Here is a 25703-nt window from a genome sequence, read left to right as displayed (position 1 = left end):
TATATAGATGGTTTACTTACTTTGTTTTAATCATCTTTAAAAAATTACCATTTTTCTAACCAATTTCTTTATAGCTGCACCACATATTTAATTTTCGTATCTTGCATTAGATTTCTAAAAATCATTGATTTTAATTTCTCGTAATAGGTATATTTATTTTGGATCAGCTCCAAACGTGCTCATAATTAAGCACTATAACAGTTTAAAAATAAAATTCAAAATCAAGTTAAAATTTATCAGTTTATTCAAAAAAAGATAAATAGGGATTTACGGGGATAAAAGTGAGATGGGACATAACTTCTTTTTGCTCACTACAGGGCATTTGATGGTCGGACATTGCACCCAGCACTCGCCTGCAAAATGTTTTCACACCTGGAATTGACGCTATTGGCAGGTCCAGCTTTTCAAACAGCTTTAAAATGCATTTTACTGGAAAAGTACACAAAAGGTGAAAGTGTCACTGAAATAAGCACACTTTTATACCTTTAAATACAATCTCCTCGTATTTATTAGGATCGGGAACTGGCTTTATCTTCGTTTTACGCTCCTGACCACCTCTATGCCGGATCAAGTCCTTGCTGTGTAAGCTAAGCAATGTATTCGTTTCCCTGTGCGGTATCACAAAGTCCTGGGAATTCTCTTCCTTCGGTGGCAAGCTGTGGGCCTTGCATTGCGTCCAACATATCTCCTTGATGTTGGTCACCTTGCAGGTCCTACGTAGATGATACCTCCTCCCAGTCGGCCGGTGCTTTTGACTTGGAATATATTGAAGCTAAATTGGGAGTCTATCAGATCTCCATACTTTCCTTACCACCCTTGCTTATCTTTGGCTTTATCGTCCAGAAGCGACTTCATTCTTAGCTCATTGACCTGCAGCCGAGCAATTAATCGTTGATTGGTTGCCACCATCTTCTTTATGCCATGAATGTGGTTATTTAGCTTAAATCTGTAAGCTTCTATTCTGTCCAATATTTTTTCCGCATTCTCCATGTGTTGATTAAAGGCTTGGAGGCTTTGAGCAGATGGGCTCTGTTTAGTTTCCTCAATCATGCTGCTTAAGTGCAATGTTGTTGTATTTTTAGGATTTAGAGTTTTAGAGACAGGACTACTTAAGTAGTAACAAGAACTAGAAGCTATATACAAACTATATAGACGATACCGAGGTTTATGGTCAAGGAATAAAAGCTGGACTTAGGATTAGGTTAAGAACTAAGGGTGATCTTTAGCGGCAGCTCATGGCATTGGCGATAGTAACCATTTTGCGCACCACGTTCGCATTGGTTCCGTAGTACGGGTCCACATCCTGTTTGCCCATAGTTACGTCGCACTCCATGCGGGTCGTACTGGGCGCCACATAGTCCTCCCCGGCCGTGTCCATGGCCGAGGCGTGGAACTCCAGGCAGCGGCTGACCGTTAGGATCTCCTCCAAGTTGGACACCTTGATGCCGGCGCCGGGCATCACAATGAAGTCCCTGTGGTGTTTGGCTATCAGCTGCGCCAGGCAATCGACGCCATCGGCGGCCGAGGGACGGAACCCACTGCTCAGCAGTCGCTTGAAGCCCAGTTCCCGTAGCAGCTGGACGTTCTCGTCCATTCGCTTCTGGTCAGTGAGATCGAAGGCGCGGTGAAAGGTCACCGGCAGGCTCCCCGACCCTAGCATCACCTGTCGACACTGCTCCACATTGACGCTGCGATCCGGATTCAGGGATCCCCAAACGAAGCCATCAGCGCCGTTCTCCCGCAGCAGATCCATGTCCGCGAGCACCGCACACATCTCCTCGTCGCTGTAGACAAAGTCGGTGCCTCGTCGGGGCCGTAGCATGCAGAAAATGGGCAGTGTGAGGGTTTCCTTCAGAGTTTTCAGAGTGCCAACAGTGGGAGTCAAGCCGCCTTCGCCTAAGGCCGAGCATAGCTCAATCCGGGAAGCTCCGCCAGCCTCGGCGGCAAAAGCAGATCGTATGGAGTCAACGCAGACCTCCAGTTTTATATCGCTGATATGACCCGACATTTCTTTTATCACTGACAAAATGTTCGAATTTCAAACATAAACAAATCTAGGGTAGTTCAGCTGATGATGAACCCAAACCGATTGCAATCAGCTGTTTCCTCCCGGGCCATCACCAGAAACTATCGAAGCTATCCCAGAACGATAGACGGTTTGATGACAAACCAGTTCATATCCAGTGTTGAGTAATTCGACAGCACGAAAGAAACACTGTGCTCATTTTGTTGTGAACAATTTTTGTTAATTTTGTTAATTTGATTTGTGAGAGTCGTGCGAGCGGATCAACGGACATCGCACGGAACTGGACTCTGAAGCGGAATCCTGCAGCATGCGCCAGGACACATAGGCAGCAGTAGAAGACCAAGCGCACTTGGAGTTACCTAGAAATGACAATGGGCGAGCCAACCACGTCTCTCGTTCTGCCCGTCATACTGCGGCCCATTTTCTCCCAGGTATGTGAAACGGAATTTGAATCGAATCCGAATCCAAATCCGAATCCGGACCCTTCAGCCCCGTTAGATTCGGCTGTGTGTTGCGTAAACATACTCGGGTTTGTAATTGCTTTACCCATTTACTTGCAGCTGGAGCGACGCGACGTTGGCGCTGCCCAATCTCTGCGCTCCGCCATTCTCAAGTCGGAGCAGAATAATCCGGGCTTCTGCTACGACCTCGTGGCCACGATTGTGCGGCGGGCCGATCTGAACGTAAACCTAAACGAGGCCGTGCTCAGATTACAAGGCAACATTACGGAAGCGGACCGTGAGTAGCCACGCCAGCACCTTAGCTGCAGTCTCCCGTAGCCAACACTAACTCTCAATTCCCCCTTCCATCTACCATAGTCAATGAATACCGCTTGACGCGCACGGAGGAGCCCTTCCAGGAGCTAAACCGCAAGTCGGTGGCCCTCAAGGTTATTCTCAGCCGCATACCCGACGAAATAAACGACAGGAAAACCTTCCTGGAGACCATCAAGTAAGCACATTCTTGGCTAACATCTAAATTTCTTAAACTTAAAGCTTGTGGGTTACTGTGAGTTACAAAAGTTCTAATATATTTAATTAAGGAACAGAAGAACAGAGTTTCAAAAGGCTGGCTATTTTCTCTTCGTGGTGAGCTAAGTGTATGTTTTAAACTGGTAAAACGTAAGCAATTTAAAAGGTTAATACATACTTTTGGATTACCATGGAATGGAACTATGACCAATAGTCCTGATTCAACCATAAAAACAGTCTTAACTTTCAGTTACACAATACCAAATTAATGAAATTTCGTTTAACTTTACAGGGAAATCGCCAGCGCCATAAAGAAACTGCTCGATGTGGTCAACGAAATCGGCTCGTTCATACCGGGCGTTACAGGCAAGCAGGCTGTGGAGCAGCGCAAAAAGGAGTTTGTCAAATATTCCAAGAAGTTCAGCACAACGCTGAAGGAGTACTTCAAGGAAGGACAGTAAGTGTCAACCAGCTGCAGCTACATACTTGTTATTTACATGGTTGTTATCACACGATACGGGCCAACGCCAAGATAGCCGGTTTCTTTAATCGTCTCATATCTGGTTTCTTATCGTTTCGGAACAACCGTAGGGATGATGTCATGCCATTGGCGTTCCGGGTATTGTTTGGTTTAGCATTTTGCAGCGGAGATTCTCTGGGGCGGGGGCTCAGCGATTTTAAATTGTAAATCACATCTAAATTGCTTCGATTAGGCTTTGACGGCTATTACAGTTGACCTTTTAGCTTAATCAATACCAAATTTAATCATTAATTTACCATATTTCAGCAAGGCTTTCTACCTATTGACTGACCAATTACTATGTTTTGTTCTTTTTTCAGACCGAATGCAGTATTCATAAGTGCACTTTTTCTAATACGGCAAACGAATCAAATAATGCTGACAGTTAAGAGTAAATGCGAGTAGAGAATTAAAACCTTTAATTATGGCAAATTTTAGTGGCATTTTAATTTTATGTTTAAATAACCATTTAACCACACACAATTCAAATAAATCCAAGAGAGAACACACACTTAAGATATCCAATCGCCCGATACAGCCCAAGTTAAATGTTTGATCGTAAATGAAAATCTGTTGAAACTAAAGCACAGGAATTATTTACATCGTAAATATATATAACAAATAATCGGACACTGAATTCTGCGAAGACTAAGCACTGTAATTAACTAGTGAGCAACTATTTATCGAGATGATGTGTGCAAGTGTTTCTTTATGATTTACAATTTATTGTAAATAATTCATTCTTTTTCTGTTAACAACAACATCGGCTAGTTTGTTTTTGTTTAGAACAAAGCCCCTACGAATAAATTTAAAATTAGTAAAAAAAAAAGAGAAACAGGAAATGTATGTACTACGGTGAGAATAAAAACAAAAACGAAAACGGAAGACACTTAAATTTTTAACTGTTTTTAATTGTTAGAGTTGGAAATTTAAACACTATAAATAATAATCATTTACTTAATGATATGTTCGATTTGAAAAATGCGGAAGCGAAAGACATTAGTAGACGACAACACTATCAACAGGATGAATAAAGAAATTATTTTATTTAAAAAATGTTACAAGAAAAACGAACACTAAAAACAAAAAAAGCAACAAACTCATAATGTAGTAATAGCGAAGGCAAAACGACAAATAAATGTATTTATATTCCAAACTGAAAACCTTGTTTTATATTTTGTTTGGGAGAACTGAGTTTTGAAATTATGTATTTTGGTAGATGAAAAAATAATAGCTATCTACTGCACTGATTTCTGAATGTTGAAATAATTAGTTAAATCTTAAGTTAAAGTAATTCGAATAAAAAAGAATACAAGTTAGAAAAGTTTCTATAAGTGAAGATTAAATTTTATTTGGTAATTAAAAAATGATATCATTAATATAAAGCAATACATATTTCCAGGGTAAAAATTCCAATGCATAATTTGGGAAACCTTAAGAACAGATCGTGATAGAACTTAGAAAAAAATAAAGTAATGGATTTCAACACACATGTATGTAGTTAACAGAGTAAAGTCCTGCTAGTGGATAACAGCCGAAACTATTAGCTTGCTAACAGCGCCAGAGCAGAAACATTCCCACTTGCAACCCCAAAGGAGAAAACGTGAGCGGGAGAAAATTGCCCCTTTTTCAGTGTCATATCGCAGAAAAATCGATTCCCCGCACACTGGCCACCACTGGATACTGAGTACTGGGTTCTGGGTACTGGGACACTCTGCTCTGGCACACTGAGCATCGAGCTGGCAGTTGGGTAGAAATCAGAGTACAAACCAGCCGAGCAGCGCGACCGAGATGACCCACTTTTCGGTTTTCGCACTGAGACCCAACTGCTACCCACAGAAAGTGGACAACTAGGCGGAGTTTTTTCTATATAGCAGTAGCATATATAGCCAACCGATCGCGTTTTTCCGATATTATGTACAGCCTATGTAGCCTAGTGTAAACTCTATGCATTTATGTGAATTTCCCAGCGCAAACGTGGAAGAGGAAAACCTGAGGCGACCTGAAAAAGCAGCACCAGCAGCAGCGAGCAAGAAGCAGAAGCAGCAAAAAAGGTTCGCAACCCGTTAAATTCCCCCAAAAAAATAAAACCAGTGCTTCCGAAACCCAAATCAAAATTCGCAATCTAAGAAAAAAGTGAAAAGAATCGTGGGGCAAATACTTTTTTTGCGCAAGCTAAAAAAAAGAGCCGTTATGCGAGCGAGTGAGCTTACGAAAAATTTCGCTGTACACCAAATGTTTTCCCAACAGCACCGCTGCTGCGTGAAAATTCCATTTTCTCGCTAACAACAAAAAACTCGCCGCGAGTGCAGTGAAAGACCCAAAAGATATAATTCCCGGAAAAAATGGTGGACCAGTGAAAAGTAAAAGTGTAAGCATATCGATGAAGGAAGAAAAAAAAGAGCAACCAACGTAAAACTACACACTCCCACACACGCATTCTCATACTCACACACATACATATACATATACTCACCCACATGCTGATGCTCATACAATATGCAAATGCGGGTAATAGTTGTAATACCAAGACATACTGAAAGCCTGAATGAAACCGAAATTATGAAAAAATGCATAAATAAAATAACTGATATAAGGAAATAGGCGAAATCAACTGCATTTGGGCATAAAACGGCGCGCACACAATCATACACACACGCAGGGAAACAAAAAGAGCGAGAGGCAAGTAAGTATAGTAGATGGAAATGTAAATGGCCAGCAAAACTGGAGCAGCACCAATACCCATGCCAGTGAAATAACGCCAGGAGCAGCATGTGTCGCATTCGCATGTGTGTGTGTCTGTGAGCGTTTCATATTCATAAGCTTCCAACAGAAGAAAAGTCCCACTTTTTGACTCTGGGGGCGGTTTTCACACTTTTCACCCAGCCTGCGCAACAACAGTGTTAAAGTTGTTTGCTGCTGCGTGCGTAACACAGATATTGCATACACCTTTATACACGTACATACATCCAAGAAGGGACATGTGGTTAACGTTACCTTCTCCGTTTCGGAGTTTTCTACGTTTGTGGGTGTAAACTACCCCGTTGCCCACCGACGTTTAATTCCGACCCTTTGTTGTTGCTTCTATTTGTTTTTATTTATGGACAGGTTTTCTCAGTTTCCATTGCAATGATCTTAAGTCACGCTAAAATTCAGGAACACGGTGCGGGTACTTAACCAAACACGGTTGGTGAAATCTAAGGGTATCCACAAATAAAACAAAAAAAAAAGGAATTTTAAATTAAAAAAAAAAAAGAATTTCCACACTTTAGTATGTGCGGATTCAAAATCCTTACAGGTTATTTTTAAATTTGCATGATTGACTTTTAAATAAAGTGGGACTTAAAACAGGAATAGAGATTGGTCATTGGACGAAATATGAAATATCGTATACTTTTAGGTGGAACTTAAGCGAAAAATAAATCTCGTCTTGGGCAAGAAAAATCCATATCGGGACGAACCAAACCTTCATTAGTTCCAAAAATTAATAATATAAGTGCTACTTCGATGAACATTACCTAAGTCATTGCTAACTTCAGTGGCTTTACTTGAAGAAGGGCGAAAGTAATTAGAAGTCAGATTGTTTACGTATTGATACACCCATATCCATTATTAACACAACCTAAATTTAAAACCAAACTGTTGGCTAAACGTTTCCTGCTGTTTTTTAATAATATTATTTTCCAAATTTGGTGCTGTGCTGTGCAGAATAAGAACTTGATTACAGTATCTACAGTATCATCTCAAAACAAATTATATGGTTGTAGGTTTTAAATTGGCAGATTTTTATAAAGTTTTTTATTTGTATGAATATTTTTATTTAACATGAAAAAACATAAAACTCTTATTCTTTTTAAAAATAAATACAAATTTGAGTAAACATTTTTCGCTCAGGATTAATCGTTGAATTTGGCCAATTTTGACATATGGTAATCAATAATTTATATGCTGGGCAGCCAGCCAAGCTGCGACCATGAGATGTCCACTGGCTGGGAAAAATCCTCACCCACTTTCCATTTCCCGGTTCAACCACCACACCCCATCCCATAACTGTGCTATGGTTTTTCTATAGAAAAGCTATAGTATTTGTGTGCTGGGGGCTGTGTGTGTGCATCTTGTTATAAATAGGCGAGATAGTTTTTGTGCTCGTGTTCTGGTTCCGCTTTTTTCCTTGGCTCTGCGATTGAGGTCAAGCCAGCAGCAGGATAATGAACTTTTCCAACATCTTAAATGTAATTGCTTGACTTTAAAAACTTTCTGTTCGCAGTGCTATTTTTAGAACTTGCCACTTGTCATATGCTCGAGTACTTTGACGGTCCTATGTGCGACTATTTATGCATGTAATTGTTGGCAATGGCTGCTAACTCTTGGCTTCCTTAACTGTAATTGCTGCAATTAGAAGCACTTAATTGTTACGACGAGTGTGTGAGAATTCAATTAATTGAACGACTGCTCATTAAGGCATCGAGTCGTAGGCAAGGGTGCTTTTAAACCTTCTCCGATCTTGAAATGAAAATGTTCAGTAAATGTTAGTTTTGGACTGCCAACTTTTGCGTTTTCGATGACTTTGTCAACGCAACCGACGCCAGATGCTAATTAATTGCTTTTCTTTGCAAACTTTTCCGTCAATATACAAGGTAAAATTAGCAATTTCGTAGTTCAGTTTTGTTCTTTGTTATTTTTCCCTGGTTTCTCTGGCAACTTCACTTCGGAGTAAATCAAAGTTGAAGCGCCAAAAACCGAAAAACGAAACAAAGTTTTTAAATTAGTTCGTAGTAGCCAACAAAAGTTGAGCTGGACATTTTTCTCCTTGTCTCCATTCTTTCTAGCTTTTTAAACCACGGAATTTCACCGAATATTGTTTAAACTGCGAGTTGTTCACTTTATTCCTGACATTTGTATATGATATTACGCATACACCACGTTGTGCGAAAATTAAGATACTGGCGTAGCGCTCCCGGTATCTCCTCGCCCTATTAGATAACGTGGCTCAGTTCCGAGTGAATGGGAATTTTCCATTTAATTTACTCCGATGGCCGCAACGACTTTGGCCAGAATGTGGGTTAATAGAGTGTAAAGCAGCGCCAGGCCGCAACCCAGTTTCGGGTGGTTTGGTGGGTTCCTGAGAGGCTGCCTGGTGCGCAGTCTGATGTTTGAGCTAATCTGCACTTTAAGAACTCATTAAAATTTCAAGCCTCCTCTCGGTGGCGGCAGACATCAATGCCTACTTCTTGCAGCACGCACTGAGTCTGTGTTAAATGTTTAATTGTCAACTAGATTGCTTTATTTGCCTTTAGCAATTTAAGTAAATATTTTCTTATTGGTGCATTGGTGGTGGGTTTACTAATGAGTTTATAAAAAAATAGAATTGAAAGGAGATAAATTTGTAATTTAATTTTTGTAATTAAGCTTTGAGCTTCAATTCTTAATGTAAAGAAGTCTTGAATCGATGTATAACATTTTAAAGGTACACTGAAGTCATAGATACCTAATTTGCAAAAAGGACAAATTTGGGAAGTTAAATTCATTAAACCTAAACTTTCTGAGTTGATGAATTTTTATCTTTCTTGTGTATTTATTGACTGATGGAGCCTAAATGATGGAAGATTTGGTATGTTAATGGCTTGACAAAATTGACCTTTTAACCAGATGATAATTAATTGATGGTGACTTTAATGTTGTACTGAGAGGATGGCAAACAAGTCGACTGTGACGTATGCTCATGTCGCTTGGTGCGCGCCTGTATGTGTGGGTAGTGTGGGTAGTGTGTATGGAGATAAATGGTGCCAAGCACTGCTCGAGCCCCCGAAAGTGTGCGGCAAGCAGTGTGGTGCTTAAAATAGTCACCGACAGGCACAGACAGACACTAGCGCTGGGCGGCCAGGAAGGAGTTAAGGGAACTCGATGGAAGTCGCAAGTAGCTAGGGCTGCTATTGTGTTTGAAGACAAACAAGGAAACGACAGCGGCCGGATAGCAATCTAGGGATACTGCCGGACACAGGACACGCCAAATATAAGAAAAAACTCTTTTTGCTCAGTTGCTCACAAACTTGTACACGGAACCAAAAAAGATTCCTGCTGTCAAGAAAGAAACAGCTAAACGGTGGCCAAGAAAACATAAGTTAAACCAATAATAGTCAAATTTTTTTGTATACATTTTAGTTCAATAGCAGTAATTTCTATAAACTATTGTATGTTAAGTAGAAATTTAAATAGGGTATCAGAAGTATTTATAAAATAATTTATATTTTATTGCATACTTTGAGGCGCAAAAATGATGATGTGTGCTTACGTCTAACCTTTTAAAGAGTATTATAACTTTAGTGGAAGCTTTGGCTACTTTTAAAGATTTGTTTTTGTGTTTTTTTTTGGTGCACTTTTACTACTCACATCAACCAACAGAGGCCTTTGCCGCCCACATATACTTCTATTGCGAAATGCTCGCAATGCGCTTTATCATAATTAAAAAATCCTGCGGCCCACATGCACACCCACACAAGGATAGGCACACCCACACACACTGAGCAAACATGGCCACACTGGCTGTTAATGCTAACAGTTAAGGTTTAACAGTAACAGCACTGTTAACAGGTCAAGTCCTTTTGCCCATGCGCCAACTCTCTTCCTCTCGGAAGGGACATTTTCTCTCTGGCTCTCTCGCCGCTTATATAGCTTACTCCCTCACACAGTTACTCACGGCTATCTCCGTCGCACACCCAAAAGATAAACTAGAGCCATTAACAGCGGCAAAGTAACAGTAACAGTAGTAGGGCAAATGTGTTTCTACTTGTTTTTGCTATTGTTGCAATTGTAACACACGCATACACCCGCACACACACAGTGCATAACAGCAACTAGTGGCTGTGCTTTTGCCTTGGATTTTCTTTTTTGCTTTTCGCTTTTCTAAGTTCGCATTTTCCATTTCCCTCTCACATTCACATCCAAGTCGCGCTGCACTGCAGTTGTGTCAGTGAGTACTTAATATTTATGGCATTTAGTGTATAGTGCTTAGTGCAAAGTGAAATGACAGGATATCAAGCCGCTATGATTGTCAGTTAATGAGATAATTAATGTGCTGGAATAACAAATCGATCCATCCTCACGCGACTTTTAAACCTTTTACAGAACTGAGAGATGAGTATGAGTATGAAAATGTGACTAAGAAATTTAGACACAGATTATGTGTATGCAAACTTGAGAGGAGATAAAAGCGTAAATAGTGCCCTTGATGTGCGAATAGTTTTTTGTTAAACTGGATTTTTTCAATATCTTAAAATTTTCTGAATCTGAAAACTAAGTTTTTGAAGTTCTTAAAAACGTAAAGGTTTATATAAGCAGATGTTGTTTTAACAAAACCCCGAACCACTTTACATTTCCAAATTCATTCTAATATTTGGTTCTCTGTGTTCTCTGTGACTTCAGTATTAATACCAACTTTTCACCTGCTAAACCCATGGGAGTTTATCAGTTTGCAGGAATATACATACATATGTGATATCGGTGCAACAAGGTGCTCATCCGCCCTTTTGAAATAGCCTTCAAATCGTTTTAGTGGGCAGTGGTTGGTGCCGGAAGGCGTTTTGCAAATGCCAAAGACTTTCGTTTGGTTCCGGCTAGATGCTGTCATGCACACGCCCATCAGGGCGGGGCTCAGTCAACACCAATGCCAAAAGGCAAGGCAAGAGCAACAGCAACTGCAGCCACAACAACGCAGCAATATCAGCAGCATCATCATCATCAGCAGTGGATAAACGCTGTCATAGCTTTTAAATGTCAGGCAGCCCAGCCATCGGACCCCATAAACAGTGGCATTGACGGCCCACAGGAGTTGGTGGTGCAGTGGGAGGTGTATGGTTGCTTTCCGATGGATGCGAGCTTTGATGTATTAATAACAATTTATCGATGCGGCGCTGCTCCGGTAAATGGATTTCAGTTTTATATATCCTGCATTTAATGACTGGGTTAGGGTTTCAGTTGTGGAAAAACAGTTAAAGTTTAAAAAGTTTTCCAGAGGGTTGGAAAACTTTTTAAACTTTAACTGTTTTTCTTATTGTATTTCCTCCATTGAATCGATGCTGATAGCTATATCTAGTCATGCCGCCGTCTAGACAAACTGGCGCCTTTCATTGTCTCATCGAACAAGGGCGGCGTATGAGTAATGCAACTGACTTAAATGCTTTCGGTGGCGTATGCGTAATATTTTGTTTGGCTCAGTTGACGTCTTTGGTTGCAAGCAAATGGAAACCTCGACGGAAATATCAATCTAATTTTGAACCATATAAACGGAAGAGATATCAAATAATACACATTTCTGTGCTGACTACTTACTTCGATTGCATACATAAATCTAACCGATGACCATTAACCAGAGTAGCCTCTAAGCGACAGCATTAATTGCAAATTGAGAGATTGCCCAGCTGCCGGCAGGGATAAGCATTCTACTGAACAGGCTGCCCAATCTCAGCTTTTGTGGGCTGTGCGTGAACAATAAATACGGTCAGGCAGGCAATTAACCCACAGTTCAAAGTTCGCTACACACCAGAGGGACACGTGCTTGCCGTGCCCTTTGTGGCCAAAAGCCAGGCAGCTGACCTATTTTCACAGTCACCAGGCCAATGAATAAATAAGCAAGGAAGTCACGCGAAGGATAATAAAAACAGCAACTATTTATTGGGACCAAGTGTAGCTATAGTTGAGGCTCAGCGGCAGTTCGGCCATTCGGCTCGCTGCAGATTTTCCGGTCTGGCCCCATTCTGATTTTGATGTGCGATTATCGTTTCCATTGCAGTCGTCCGAGGGGCAGCCACAGCATGCCGTACGAGTCGATGCACCACCGTCAGTCGGCGGCCGCTGCCGTGGCCGCTGGCACCGCCCCCAACGGGATGCTGGACGCCCTCAGCCTGCAGCTGCGCGATGCGGAGATGCGGCGCACGGAGATCGAGCGGGCGCATCAGGTGAGTGCCTTTTTCATTTTGATCATAAATTGTACAATATTATTTATGATCAAATTGATTTATCAATATAACGAATCTTGAAGGTCTATCAGACTGAATGCCAAAACAGGACACGCTATTAATTCAAAGCTTTCTTAAAGGAATAGTTTCAATCTTAAAGAGAATACAAAATTTAAATATCCCTGTTATATTCCATAAATACTTTATACATGGTATGTTTTGAAAATAAAACATTTGGGGAAACATACGGGGGGTTTAGCACTGGTGGAATAGTCTACTGTTTTTAGAAATAAAACTTATGTGCAGCTCTGATATTTTTAAATTTTTTTTAGAAATTGCATTGACATTTCATTCGTAACTTCGCATTGGAAGTCGGCTAAACTTTTAAAGCAAAGACATAACATAGACATTTCGAGTTGAAACATTGTATTCGGCATTTTTTTTTCTTAAAATTATTCGAATGCAACGTACCCTAATGGGCTTAATAGAATTATACTTATTTAAAGTTAAAATATTTTTATAAAGTAAAAACATTGTTTTTCCATGCAGGAAACCCTGGCACAAATACGCAATCTAAGCGGAAGCGCACGTCCCGATGCCGAGGCGGTGGAGAATTTGCAGTCGAGAGCTCGTGAACTGGAAAAGAAGGTGACTGATTGATATAACCCAATATCCCATATGTACTGATCCCACTAAACCATTTGCCTCTAGGTTGCACTGGAAAATGTGCGCTGCGAGGAGCTGCAAATCGAACTGACCTCGGCCCTGAAGGCCAAACAGGCATCCCGCTCGGCCTGCTCCGGAATGGGCAGTATGTCGTCCGGGACCGGCGCAACCATTCCTACATCGGCCAGCAGCTCCACCGTCACTTGGGCACCGACAATCAGTCACCAAGACCAAGGCTCCGAGATTGATATCATAATGGCGAAGATAGAGCAGGTACAAACTTGGTGGTTTCTAATCTCCCATAAGACTTGTTTTACAGCATTTAAACAAGAAAACCAAACGTTATAAAATGGTATATATATATATTTATGAAAGTGACAAACAGCAACAGGTAACAGTGGGAAAACATCATACAGAAAGTGTGGTGTTGAATAAATTATATTTCGGATGGGGAATTCACTAAAGATATCTAAATTAAAAGTGAGTTCCCATCCCGAACTATAATTTATTTCAAAGGTGAGGGTCCAACGTCAAGACTATGTAAATCAACGCAAGTGCCAATATTTAATGTTTGTGTTAGGTGTTGGGTGTGCAAGTTTGGTATCCCTATTCTGCCTTTTCCGCCTGAATGGGCGGCAGCTCCATGGGATCCTCGGCCAGAGCTTCCTCGATGAAGCGGTTAACCTCCAGCTGACTCACCAACGAGCTGCTGGAGGAGCAATCGTCATCATCCATGTTGACCGGCGAGAGGCATGATAGAAAGCTCTCCAGACTGCTGATGCTGTTCGTGCCGGAGGCGTCGGGATCAGTGGACGCGCTTAGCTCGATCTGGGTGCTGCTCTCGCTGGAACCGAGAGATCCCTGGTGGAAGATCTGATCGGCGCTACTGATCTGCAGCTGACGTCGCATCTGCTCATTTTCGCCGATTAACTGGCGTATAATGCCCTGGTTTTCGTCACTGGAGCGATCTTCCAGCTCGGCGGTTAGCTTGATCACCTCCACCATGTGCTCGATCCGGGCGTCCTGCTCCTTGACGACCTGCTCCAGCCGGGCCATGTAGCGCTCCCTCAGCTGATAGCTATCGACGAACATGTCGCCCTCGCAGTGCTGCCGGTACTTGTCCATGATCAGCTCGATACCCTGGTGGAACTCCTCGGCGGTCACTTTCAGCTCCATATTGTCGCGCAGCATCTCCATCTGCTCCTCGTCGCTGTTGTTCGTCGCCAGATGCTTCAGCAGCTGCTCTTCGCGGAACATTCGGCAGTTGGCCAAATCCTGGTTCACATGCTCCGCTTCGTTCAGCAGCTCGTCGGTCCTTATCTCCAGCTCTCCTAGATTTTCTGTCATGTGCTTGGCCCCATTGATTAAAACGCCACCGGGTGTGGAGAACTTCAGACCGTCCATCCTTACAATCCGATCGTTCGGGCTGTTTGGATCGCTAACGTTCAATTTGGAATTTTTGTTTCCGAGTAAAAATCTTTTCCATGCACTTGGCACTTGTCAAGGCAAGTTGAGGAAAGTGTCAAGCACAACTGTGCAAATGCCTTCTGGGATTCAGTTTTGGAAATATTCACTTAAAGGAATGTCACTTATAGTAATACTAATTAGTTTAAGTAGATTTTTTATAAACATGAATAAGAATAAGTAAATAACATTTAACGTTTAATTTCTTCGAACGCAGTGCTGATGAAGTTTAAAAGCATACATCTTATTTTATATATTTATTTATATAATGCTTACTTATAAATAAAAATTAAGAGCTAACAAAAAATGGTCAGAGCTACAGCTGCTAGAGGCCTTCAGCTCATAGAGTAGCTTAGTATTATATTTAGATTTAGGTTTTTGAAGCTACTTATAGTTTTATACATATACACCTTTTTTGGTTTACTGGAAATTAATTTGGAAATTTTCTAAGAATGTGAGGATGATTTAAGAGCTATATACTTGGTGGGGTTGGCTATAGTTTCTTTACATATATACTGAAACCCTTTTAATCCTTTTTTGTTGCAGGATAATCGCGTGCTGGCCGAGCTGGAACAGCCTCGTACGTCAGCCAGCGCCAGCATGTCAGTTCCGCCCAGTTCCATGTTGAGCACGGTAAATAGCGAATTTAAAACCATATCAAAGAGTGGTGAGTACTGCAGCGACAAAGCCTTTGCTTGGGCAGTTAACTAAGATGGGTAAATTGCAGAACTCGAAGAAGAACTGAACCGTTACAAAAGGGCCGTTCTAGGCGGTGGCGGTGGCGGTGGCGGGGGCGGTGTCGGTGGCGGGGGCGGGGGCGGCATTTCGGCCCTGTCCTCCGGCTACTCGAGCCTGCCGCATTCGCTGGCCTCCACGCTGCCCAACGGAGGGGCCAGCACCAGCCTGAGCGGCACCAGCCTCGGCTCGCACAGCGTGGCCGCCGCTGCTGCCGCCGCTGGTACGGGCGGCATGGCCGGTGGTGGGGGCGGGGGCGGCGGAGTCGGCGGCCTGTCATCCATATCGGCCCTGGTGCCCAACTCAATCAGCGGCATATCCTCGAGCCTGAGCAGTCATGCCATTCAGGCGATGCAGTACGGAACCGGACAGACGTCCGTAGAGAAGCTGCTGAGCGGAACTAGTGGAATCACTGGCATTCCACCCTTGCCGGTAAATATTCACACGATGAAGGCTATGCCGACGGCATTAAGTCAGGTAAACCAGCTATTTTCAATCGCAATGAACTACGAACAACAGCAATTACAGCTATTACCGCTGCCGATCGATATGCTTTCAAGCTTGCCACATCTAGCTAGTGCCAGTGCAATTGCAATGCGTTATATGTTATATGTAAATTCATTCCGTTTAAGTATCCATATAGCATAGCATATAGTTCGTTGATCGTCGCTGCGGCAGCCGCCAGCCATCTGTGCAAAGCTCACGTATTGCGTTTTGGTTGTAGTCTCATTACTGATGAAAATAAACATTTACGTACAGAGCCACCCACTTGTAAGCCACCCACCAACCACCACATGACACGACATCACACTCACCCATTTCAGACTAGATCGTTTGCGTATCTGTATCTGTTTCTGTTTCTGCATCCGATTTCCTTTGAATAATGCCTTTGTATAATTTAAATCGCATTCGCTGGCATGGTAGAAATTTCATCACATAAGTCCCTCAATCACTTGCATTGTAATAAGACATAAAGGATAGTTTTAAAATGTCCTTAATGTCGTTTATATATCCCATGAATATATCTCCCATGTACAATTAGCCTTGTACTTATAACAAAGCTCAGATACTCTTTTAATATCTTTTGAACTCGAATTTAAAAACTGATTGTAATAGTTAGTAATGGCTAAATATGTAATCGGAATTTGAAAGTTCATGAAATATTAAACTGCGGGTACACATGCATCTGCTGCATTTACAGACATACAAACATGCATACTAAGTATATTTGTTTTGAAGGAGTTACATTTGAAAGCTTTCCGTTACTTGTTGATTAACGTTTTTTGATGGTGATGATTGGATGCTAGCCGTGCGGCACAACCATGAAACTTCGCTTGGAAACGGCTTAAGTTCATTGCAGAAACCATAGCCAAAAACTCATGACCAGCCGAGAATCACCACCAAAATGTTCAGTTGTTCATGCATAGATGCCCATTTAAGACGTTCTACTAGATGCGTTTGCCAATCGCAGTCGAATAAACGTGTATCTGTGATCTCTCTTTCCGTTTTATGTGCTTTCTCTGTCTTCCCTTTCTCTCTCTCTCTCTCTCGCTCTCTATTATCCGCACTTAATGATGACTCGATCTCTTTTCCCTGGGCCATAACTCCGATTATGATCTGAAAAATGTCAATCAATCGATCTATATATATGTATGTCTGCATCTGTATCTGTGTGTGTGCGTGAAATCCTATGTTTGTGTAACGACACCTGTACAAAAATTAAAATACACCACAAATAATAACTGTAAATTCTAAAAAAACCAAACCGAAAATTCCAAATTGCACACATATACAAAAAAAAAAACAACACACAAACGGCCACTGAAATTGAAACGGAATTAAATTCGTATCGAATTGAATCGTGAAGCGCGGAACAATACAACTGTACAATTTGCAGAGCACAACCATGCCCCTCCTGTCACTCAACTCGCATAACCTGCCGCCCGCCGGCTCGACCAGCTACTCGGCCTTGGGCGCCGGCGGCGGCTCCTCGCTGACGCACCCCTCCATGGCCAACCTGGGCCTGCTGGACACCGGCGCCCTGCTGGGAGCCGCCGGTCTGAGCGGCCTGGGCGTGGGACCCGGCGTGGGCGGCATCACCGGAGCCACCTCGCTGTACGGATTGAGCGGCGGTGGCGGGACGGCCGGTGGACTGGGCAGCTCCTATGGCCCGCCCTTCCTGGACGTCGCCTCGAGCGCCTCGTATCCGTTCACGGCCGCCGCCCTGCGACAGGCCTCGAAGATGAAGATGCTGGACGAGATCGACATTCCGCTGACGCGGTACAACCGCAGCTCGCCCTGCTCACCTATACCGCCCAGCAACTGGGGACTGGACGAGTTCACCGACGGCCTCAGCGTCTCCATGATGCACAACCGCGGCGGTCTGGCACTGGGTGCTCTTGATTTGGACAGTGAGTTTAGTTGATCGCTAGTTCTTAATTGAAATACTAACAACGTTTTCTGTGAACAGCACGCAATCATGGCTTGAATGGCGCCAGCGAACCGCAGGTGGACATGCTGGATATTCCTGGAAAAGGCCGCTGCTGCGTGTTCATAGCCCGCTTTCCCTACGATCCTCCAGAGTAAGTATCAAGGGATGTTTAAAAAATAATATTTATAGCCATTTCCCCATTGCATAAAGTCATGAAAGTCATTTTAGACATAATATATTTTTTGTAGTGTTATGCTAACCTATTATTATTTTCTTTAATAATAATTAAAAATATTCAGGTTCTCAGACTGAAATTCTATTTGATTATACTCAACCGAATAACTTTAATCGATAAAACCACTTTAATATGACGTCTAATTTACCATCTTAAAAGTATGCAACAATTTATTTCAAATATTTTGGCAAGTTATTTAACCAGTCGTATACGTGATTTCTTTTTAGTCTTATCGATCAACTAGTAGAATGCGTAATTTATTTTTACATACTCGACTTTTTAATCTTATATATCCAACATTTGTAAATGGAAAAATTAACTAGTTTATAGCTTGAACTTTTGTATTTTAAAGTCTTTATAAGTTGAAGAAGTTCTATTGGTATTAAAGGGTATTAAAATAAGAATTTCAATTTGATAACAGTTATAACAATTTTGTAACAACTATAGAATTCATTTTTTTGGGTAAAATCCTTTTACTTAAACTACAATAACTTAACGATTTTCCTTGTGCGTATCCCCCAAACGATCTTCCCAATGGTTGTATGATACACCGAATCAACTTCAAGAACATCCCAGATTAACTCTTGTCATTTACAGTGTTCATAATGAATTCCTTTCCATGCCTTGCAGGGAGGCTGAGGGCGAGCTCTCCCTGTGCGCCGGCGACTATCTGCTGGTGTGGACCAGCGGGGAGCCCCAAGGTGGCTACCTGGATGCGGAGCTGCTGGACGGACGACGCGGCCTGGTGCCGGCGTCCTTTGTGCAGCGCTTAGTAGGTGGGTGGCCCACTAGCCTACTGACCATTCAAAGACACCACTCCCGATCTGGGTACTTCTCACTTAGAGCCCGCTATTAACCCACTCCTCTGTACTTGCTAGGCGACGACCTCCTGGAGTTCCACCAGGCGGTGCTGTCGACGCTGCGCGATGCCGAGGACGGATCCGGGTCGCTGCAGTGCGACACCACATCGCTGCCCTCCTTGCCGCCGCACAATCCATTGCTCACACACACCCACGAGGACCTGGCTCGTTTGAGTGAGACGCACACCGATCTGGAGCACGACCAGGACGACATCAGCGACAATGGTAACTATTCCCGGTCCCCCTTTCCGTCCTGTCAAGTTTAATCTTTTGGTTTTTGTGGCGATCTTCGAACGCGTCGCCGTGCATGGCATGAATATGTGAGCATAACCCTAGATCCCCTCGATCTCGAACCCCGACTTTAATCCGCCGTAGAGGCTTTGCTAGTAGTCCGCTTAGACACGCGTCCCTGGGTCAATCTCAGCTGGCTAATGACACACTTCTTGCTCCTCCCCGCAGTTCCAGCACCCAAGCACTTGACGCTGGAACGGCAGCTGAACAAGAGCGTGCTCATTGGCTGGTCGCCGCCGGAGCCAGTGGGCTACAACCTCATCGACAGCTACCACGTCTACGTGGACGGCGTGCTCAAGGTCACCGTGAAGGCCAACGAACGCACACGCGCGCTAATCGAGGGCGTGGACTCCACGCGGGTGAGATCCGCATCCTAACCTGGAGCAGAAGTCGGCTGTAAAATCAAGAATAGGGTTGTTGCATCAGTGGCATTCTTAAGTCTGTCTCTAAGCCTGAGGATCGTTTGATTGCGAATAAACCGTCTTTGAACAAAATGTCAGCATTTTGTTTTTAGACGATTTATTCGGATTTAAATACATTTTTCACACATTCCCTAATTTTTGCATGTTACTACTTACTTCATATCTTTCACATCTTTTTTCATAAAGTTGTTCCCTTCTAATTTTATTAAATTACTTTTATAGTAAACCCAAATGAACTCAATCTTTTCACATATTAATTTTTTCTATAATTCACTTTTTTCTAATTTTGTAATAAGTTTAAATATTATTTATCAAATTTTTTCCTTTTTTGGTACTTGTCACTAGAAATATTGCCCTAAATTAGTCCAAGTTGGTCCCGAATATTTCTCACAAGTTTTTGTGAATATGTCTGAACTTAAAAAGACCATCAAAATCGGCAAACTATGTCGAAATCAAATGATTATTGAAAGAAGAACTTTATTTTATTCTTGATTTTATAGGGCCTTTTGTCACTAGCTCTTTTCTCCATTTATTTGAGCTTACTAACACTATTGTGTCTTACCTGCAGCCGCATCGCATCAGCGTGCGGAGTGTCACCCAGAACCGGCAGACCTCGAGGGACGCCGCCTGCACGATGATCATCGGGCGGGACACCGCCCACCTGGGCCCCTCGGCGGTGCGCGCCTCGCACATAACGTGTTCCTCGGCGGTCATCTCGTGGCTGCCGGCCAACTCGAACCACCAGCACGTGGTGTGTGTGAACAATGTGGAGGTGCGCACCGTCAAGCCGGGCATGTATAGGCACACGATCACCGGCCTGGCGCCGAGCACCCAGTACCGGGTGACGGTGCGGGCCAAACACCTGCGGGCCGTGGGCCAGCATGCGGCCAACGTGGGCCAGCCCGGCATTGCCGGCAGGCCGGGACAGGAGGAGGCGCCCGGGGCGTACGCCGACTTCCGCACCCTCACTAAGGGACTGCCCGATCCGCCGCAGGAGATCCAGCTCGAGGCCGGCCCGCAGGACGGTACCATTCTGGTGACATGGCAGCCGGTTAACAGGCCCACCTCGACGGGGCCTGTAACCGGCTACGCTGTGTACGCCGATGGTAAGAAGGTCACCGACATCAACTCGCCCACCGGCGACCACGCCCTCATCGACATCGGCAAGCTGGGCGTCTTCAATCCGCGCGCCGTCACCATCCGCACCAAGTCACGCGATTCCCAGTCGGCGGACAGCGCGCCCATCTTGATACCCAGTAAGTGCAGAATTTAGTATAAAATTTGATTAATGATAGAGAACTTCATACAATTTCGTACAAATTCGTAAAAACATTAGAATTTAACTTGCTTGCTTATTCCGTTCAGTTTGCTAAAAATAATTTAATTGATAAGTTATTTGTAATATTTATTCATTTGCTGTCAGTAGATTTAATTGATTATTTTAGGAATTAAATTAATTAATTATTAATAACATGCACTCTTTATAAAGGCAATTAATCTTTTATTATATTTATATTGAAAGACAAGAATGTATAGATTATAGAAAGTTTGCCATACAGCTTACAAAATTATGAGAAAAATTCGCTTAGTTTAATGAAACTATTCCAGATAAGAAATTAAAAGAGAAGTATAGAGTATATGTGTAGTAGAAATTATTGCTTAAAAAATTTTGAGAAACATTCCCTTAGATAACTAAAACTGTTCTGTGAAGACTTGCGTTAAACTTAATCTTATTTGATCCACATAATAGGCAGTCAAAAAATGAAACAAAATAAAACTTCAGTAGAAATTAGAACAAATATGATTTACTTTCTAATTGACTTAAAATTACATAAATTACATATTTTCCCTGTGCCTCCGCAGATACTGTGCGCAATGCCGTTGCCCGAAGGGTTCCCAACCAGATGGGCATGGGCATGGGTCCGCAACTGCCGCAGGGACCGCACGGGATGCAGCAGCAGATGGGCGGGATGCCCGGCCAGCCGGGTCAGCAAGGTCAGCCGGGGCAGCACATGATGGGGCAGCAGGATCACGGCCAGTACGATCCCAACCAGATGCAGCAGCAGGGCATGCAGCCGCAGCCGGGTCAGCCGGGCCACCAGGTGAGTGTCCGGCGAAGGTGCGACGCCTTGGAGTCCGCCCACGCGTACACTGTAAATAACGTTCTGTGAACTCGTTTCGTTTGATCATTTCGAAGCAATTGGTTAAGAACTCTTCTAAATTCTGTTTTATCTATACCTCGAAGCCCACACACCATCGAAGAGTGTACATAAGATATTCTCATGAAATCTTCGACATACTCTCCCAACCTGATTGCTATTCAAACAAATGAAATCCATTGCTTGTAAAACCCGCGCACCATCTTTAAAATGATTGAATCAGAGCTCCCAAGATCACTTATCCCCCATATAAATACTCCATTGCATCGATTCTTTTGTGAACTTCCCACATGTATATATCTTTTTAAGAGTTTAATGTTGATCTTTATTTGTTTTAACATCTACATTTTCCTTATAACTTTCTCTCTCTCTGTTTATCCTCCTATATCTTTTGGACTGCCTTTATTTTCATATACTTTCCTACTACTTTCGGTCGATTTGTTTTGCAAATGAACCTATTATATACATACACTGAGAGAAATTGTTAAGACAATCGCACAAAATTCACACAAATTTCACATGTCAAAGAGCTGCGAGACAGTTTAGTCCCCGATCTTTGTGATAAGAACCAAAGCAATTGAATTGAGACCTTCTCCCACCCAAAGAACTTGTATGTATGTAAAGTTACTCCTATTTCGTTTGTTATAATTTAGTTTACCTTTCTTTTTTTCGGTTTGAAGAGATATGCCAGAGTATGCCACTTTTGCTAGAACCTTATGAGTTACTTCGGTTTTTGGGTTTTCAGTTCGTTCGAGTATAGTTCACAATTAGCATGTCTTAAACTGCAGCAGCAAATTGCAACTTCCAAATAACAATAAAATATATCTAAGATTTTGAACTATGTTGAGTTGTTCAGATTTAAACTAGAGGTCTAACTAAGTATTGAGCGGAAATGCCGACAATTGTCTTAAGGAAAACGCAATGCAACGAACAATTTTAAACAAAACAAGTACATATTCATTTTCATTATATGAAACCAAAACTGAAAACTGAAATCGAACCCGTACACCTCGATACCTCGATACTTCGATACCGACAAACAGCCCGACGGAGGCTCCGGCTTGTTAGGTGGCCTGCTCGGTGGCCTCTTCTCGAAACCCACACAGACTCAAGTGAACCAGAATGTAAGTTTTACCCACAACATCTCTCGCATATTACACACACCTCGCCACACCACACTAGTCTTAAGTATCTGTAACACTTTGCGTACAAGTATCTAGATTTTAGACATACCTTAAGTGCTCGATGCCTATTTCTTTGGTTAGCTTAGCCGAAAATTGCGCTTAGACTGATAGCTGAAAACTGGCTAATTGAGCTTGTAAATTGAAGAAAAACGATGTCTTTGGTTTGGTTTCAGTTGTTTGTAGTTTTTTTCGTTTGATTTTATTAGTAAATACATAAGTATATGCCTCTAGGGAACAAATTTGAATATTTTGGCTGGTCTGTAAGTATTCAAAAAGTCTGAAAGATTGGAAAAGATTTAATTAATTAAAGGTATAACTTGCATGACTATCTCTGGACTTACATTGAGTAATTTTAGAAAGATCGAAAAACTTTCAAAGGCCCTTAGACACGGTGCAGATACAAACATTTGCAAATCCTTGTCGACTATCTGTCCAAGTGCTAACTACATCTAATACTGCTTTATTATCCGTAAATCTAATCTTGATCTATGTAAAATACCGTACTAACTATACATATGTAAATACGTATGTAAATGCGCAGTTAATGCTAGAAACATGTGTACACACCCACACAGATTCCACCCACAGAGAACTCCAGACTCGAATCCGTGCTTTCTTACTTCCGATAACATCCTAACCCCTCAGTACATACTCGTATAGCTTCGTACTCGACTATCAGCTATAGATCTTTGGCTCTTCAGTTCAGTTCCTAAATGTATTTACCATAGCTCGTAATGCTCCATTAACATACACTAAACATAGACATACACATACACACACACACACATACAGCTTTCGTACTTTACTTCCTTAGTTGTCTAAAGAGAAAACGCTAAAGCAAACCAGCTAAACGCAGACGCCGCCGCCACTTTGCTAAACGAAAACCTCTCTAAAGACAATGTGAATGAAAAACAGAGTACAAATTAATAATTGCCACACCCCAAAAAAGAGTCCAAAAATAATGACGCTAACAAAATTTTAAATTCATTTAAATTGATTTAAATTCCTGCGATCGTCGACGCACCCAGGGCTACCAGCCAGGGGCACCAGGAGCGCAGCGGGGCATGGTTCCGATTCCGGGAAGGGCGCAGGGACCACAGCAGCAGCAGCAACAGCAGCAGCAACAGCCTTACGGACAACAGGGTCCCATGGGCGGGCCACGCTTTCGAGGACCAGTTCCGGGCCAGCTGAATATGCAGGGTCAAATGGCTGGGCAAATGCCGGGTCAAATGCCGGGTCAAATGCCGGGTCAAATGCCGGGTCAGATGCCTGGACAAATGCCTGGTCAAATGCCAGGACAGATGCCCGGTCAAATGCCGGGACAGATGCCCGGTCAAATGCCAGGACATTTGCCCGGTCAAATGCCTGGCCAGATGATGGGACCACGAGGACCGCTCAACCAGCAGCAGCAACAGCAGCAGCAGATGCAACAGGGCCAGATGATGCCCGGCCAGCAGCCAGGACAACAGCAGACACAACCCGGACAGCCGGGACAAGCGGGCCAGATGCCCGGGGCCCAGAAGAAACCACGCTACTTCGTGGCCATGTTCGACTACGACCCATCCACGATGAGTCCCAATCCCGATGGCTGCGACGAAGAGTTGCCCTTCCAGGAGGGCGACACGATCAAGGTAAGCCCGCAGATCCCCAACACACCCAGTCCACACAGAACCACCAAGACACTTTGCAGCCGCAGTTCCAGCAGCCTCAGTCTCCCAGACTCAGAGCAACCAGCCGTGGTGAGCCCCCTACCCCCCACCAACCGTTCCGATCCGATCCGCAAACCCAATCGATGGTGCAAATTGGATGCTATGGCGACCGATCTATGTCCAGAATTGGCTGCGCTTGCTTGTTGCGCTAATTGATTGAATCAGTGCATGTTTTTCCTTCGCCCCGAACTCTTCACACCCAGTACCACATCAGAATCAGATTCGTTGAGATTTACCTTACCAAGTCACCACCCCTCCCTCCCACCGAACTGACCAAACGCACAACTATCTAACCAAACAGTACTCTATAATTCACTATGTAGACGTTGTTCTCTCTTCTAATAGTTCCATAAATACTCGTTAAGTTAGTGTTATGCACTCAACACACATAACAACTACAATAATCACCACTTTCGGATTGTCGTTTGGTCATTGCTAATGAGTGCATTCTTTGGGAACTCCCCTTCAATCTCTATTGTTCAACTTTAGGTATTTGGTGATAAGGACGCGGATGGCTTCTACTGGGGCGAGCTGCGTGGTCGCAGGGGCTATGTGCCGCACAATATGGTCTCCGAGGTGGAGGACACGACCGCCTCCATGACGGCCGGTGGCCAGATGGCCGGCCAAATGGGCCAGGGTCAAGGTCAAGGTCAGGGAGTAGGAGCGGGCGTGGGCGTGGGCGGTACCGCCCAGGTGATGCCCGGCCAGGGTGTTCCGCAGCAAAGCATGCGCAACGTGAGCCGCGACCGCTGGGGCGATATCTATGCCAATATGCCGGTGAAGCGGATGATCGCGCTCTACGACTACGATCCCCAGGAGTTGAGTCCCAATGTGGATGCCGAGGTAAGTCTAGTCCTTTGATCGTTATCCAGTTTTTCCTTACGGTTTGCCTTCTCTAGCGCCGGGAAAGTCAGGCGGGAAGTGGTCTCATGGGTGGTCTATTTGGCAGCATTATGCCGGGCTTCAAACAAGATATTGTAGCCGCTGTGGCGAGTGAAGTGAGTCAGTGACTATAGTAAGAGCTCAAGAAACTGAGAAGAAAACTATTGCTAAAAGCATTTAATGCCACTGAAGCT

General features: G+C 43.3%; 5 protein-coding genes across 17 annotated transcripts in view; 2 read left to right on the top strand and 3 right to left on the bottom strand.

Moving 5' to 3' along the window:
* Positions 1-241: 241 nt before the first annotated feature.
* LOC108140355 lies at positions 242-1050 on the bottom strand. The gene is made up of 3 exons (XM_017263049.2): positions 812-1050; positions 484-755; positions 242-429 (listed from the first exon to the last, which is right to left on the bottom strand). Exons 1-3 carry the CDS (start codon positions 1048-1050, stop codon positions 242-244), a joined length of 699 nt encoding a protein of 232 aa, XP_017118538.1.
* Positions 1051-1055: 5 nt separating this feature from the next.
* LOC108140356 (copper homeostasis protein cutC homolog) lies at positions 1056-2098 on the bottom strand. The gene has a single exon (XM_017263050.2). It carries the CDS (start codon positions 2006-2008, stop codon positions 1223-1225), a length of 786 nt encoding a protein of 261 aa, XP_017118539.2. The 5' UTR covers positions 2009-2098; the 3' UTR covers positions 1056-1222.
* A 90-nt stretch (positions 2099-2188) lies between these two features.
* LOC108140750 (programmed cell death protein 10) lies at positions 2189-4680 on the top strand. The gene is made up of 5 exons (XM_017263727.2): positions 2189-2457; positions 2587-2764; positions 2845-2977; positions 3290-3454; positions 3838-4680. The coding sequence occupies exons 1-5, from the start codon at positions 2392-2394 to the stop codon at positions 3920-3922; spliced, it is 627 nt and encodes a 208-aa protein (XP_017119216.1). The 5' UTR covers positions 2189-2391; the 3' UTR covers positions 3923-4680.
* Positions 4681-5216: 536 nt separating this feature from the next.
* Positions 5217-25703, top strand: part of LOC108140546 (RIMS-binding protein 2) — a 30317-nt gene continuing 9830 nt past the window's right edge. For 2 of the 13 annotated variants that reach the window (XM_017263382.2, XM_017263393.2), the window contains exons 1-16: positions 5217-5571; positions 12306-12471; positions 13021-13119; positions 13183-13410; positions 15148-15268; positions 15329-15813; positions 17204-17747; positions 17807-17918; positions 18600-18778; positions 18881-19087; positions 19322-19512; positions 20144-20831; positions 21439-21677; positions 22778-22858; positions 23947-24549; positions 25117-25470. In XM_017263382.2, coding sequence (XP_017118871.1) covers positions 5465-5571; positions 12306-12471; positions 13021-13119; positions 13183-13410; positions 15148-15268; positions 15329-15813; positions 17204-17747; positions 17807-17918; positions 18600-18778; positions 18881-19087; positions 19322-19512; positions 20144-20831; positions 21439-21677; positions 22778-22858; positions 23947-24549; positions 25117-25470 — 4404 coding nt within the window. In that variant the 5' untranslated portion in view covers positions 5217-5464. Of the gene's footprint in view, positions 6204-12305; positions 12472-13020; positions 13120-13182; positions 13411-15147; positions 15269-15328; positions 15814-17203; positions 17748-17806; positions 17919-18599; positions 18779-18880; positions 19088-19321; positions 19513-20143; positions 20832-21438; positions 21678-22777; positions 22859-23946; positions 24550-25116; positions 25471-25703 lie in introns of all 13 variants that reach the window. The other 11 variants (XM_017263387.2, XM_017263385.2, XM_017263383.2 and 8 more) reach the window with 11 other exon arrangements.
* LOC108140547 (FGFR1 oncogene partner 2 homolog) lies at positions 13483-14668 on the bottom strand. The gene has a single exon (XM_017263396.2). The coding sequence runs from the start codon at positions 14539-14541 to the stop codon at positions 13744-13746; it is 798 nt and encodes a 265-aa protein (XP_017118885.1). The 5' UTR covers positions 14542-14668; the 3' UTR covers positions 13483-13743.

The sequence above is a fragment of the Drosophila elegans genome, unplaced genomic scaffold (assembly GCF_018152505.1).
Source record: "Drosophila elegans isolate 14027-0461.03 unplaced genomic scaffold, ASM1815250v1 contig_476, whole genome shotgun sequence".
Lineage (NCBI taxonomy): Eukaryota > Metazoa > Arthropoda > Insecta > Diptera > Drosophilidae > Drosophila > Drosophila elegans.
This window is presented reverse-complemented; position numbering and strand designations above follow the sequence as displayed.

Coding starts and splice junctions, on each gene's coding strand:
- LOC108140547 (XM_017263396.2), bottom strand. CDS start 14,541: ATGGACGGTCTGAAGTTCTCCACACCCGGTGGCGTTTTAATCAATGGG.
- LOC108140355 (XM_017263049.2), bottom strand. CDS start 1,050: ATGATTGAGGAAACTAAACAGAGCCCATCTGCTCAAAGCCTCCAAGCC. Junction 756..811: donor GCCAAAGATAAGCAAGGGTG/GTAAGGAAAGTA, acceptor ATATATTCCAAG/TCAAAAGCACCGGCCGACTG. Junction 430..483: donor CGAGGAGATTGTATTTAAAG/GTATAAAAGTGT, acceptor GTACTTTTCCAG/TAAAATGCATTTTAAAGCTG.
- LOC108140750 (XM_017263727.2), top strand. CDS start 2,392: ATGACAATGGGCGAGCCAACCACGTCTCTCGTTCTGCCCGTCATACTG. Junction 2,458..2,586: donor TGCGGCCCATTTTCTCCCAG/GTATGTGAAACG, acceptor ATTTACTTGCAG/CTGGAGCGACGCGACGTTGG. Junction 2,765..2,844: donor CAACATTACGGAAGCGGACC/GTGAGTAGCCAC, acceptor CATCTACCATAG/TCAATGAATACCGCTTGACG.
- LOC108140356 (XM_017263050.2), bottom strand. CDS start 2,008: ATGTCGGGTCATATCAGCGATATAAAACTGGAGGTCTGCGTTGACTCC.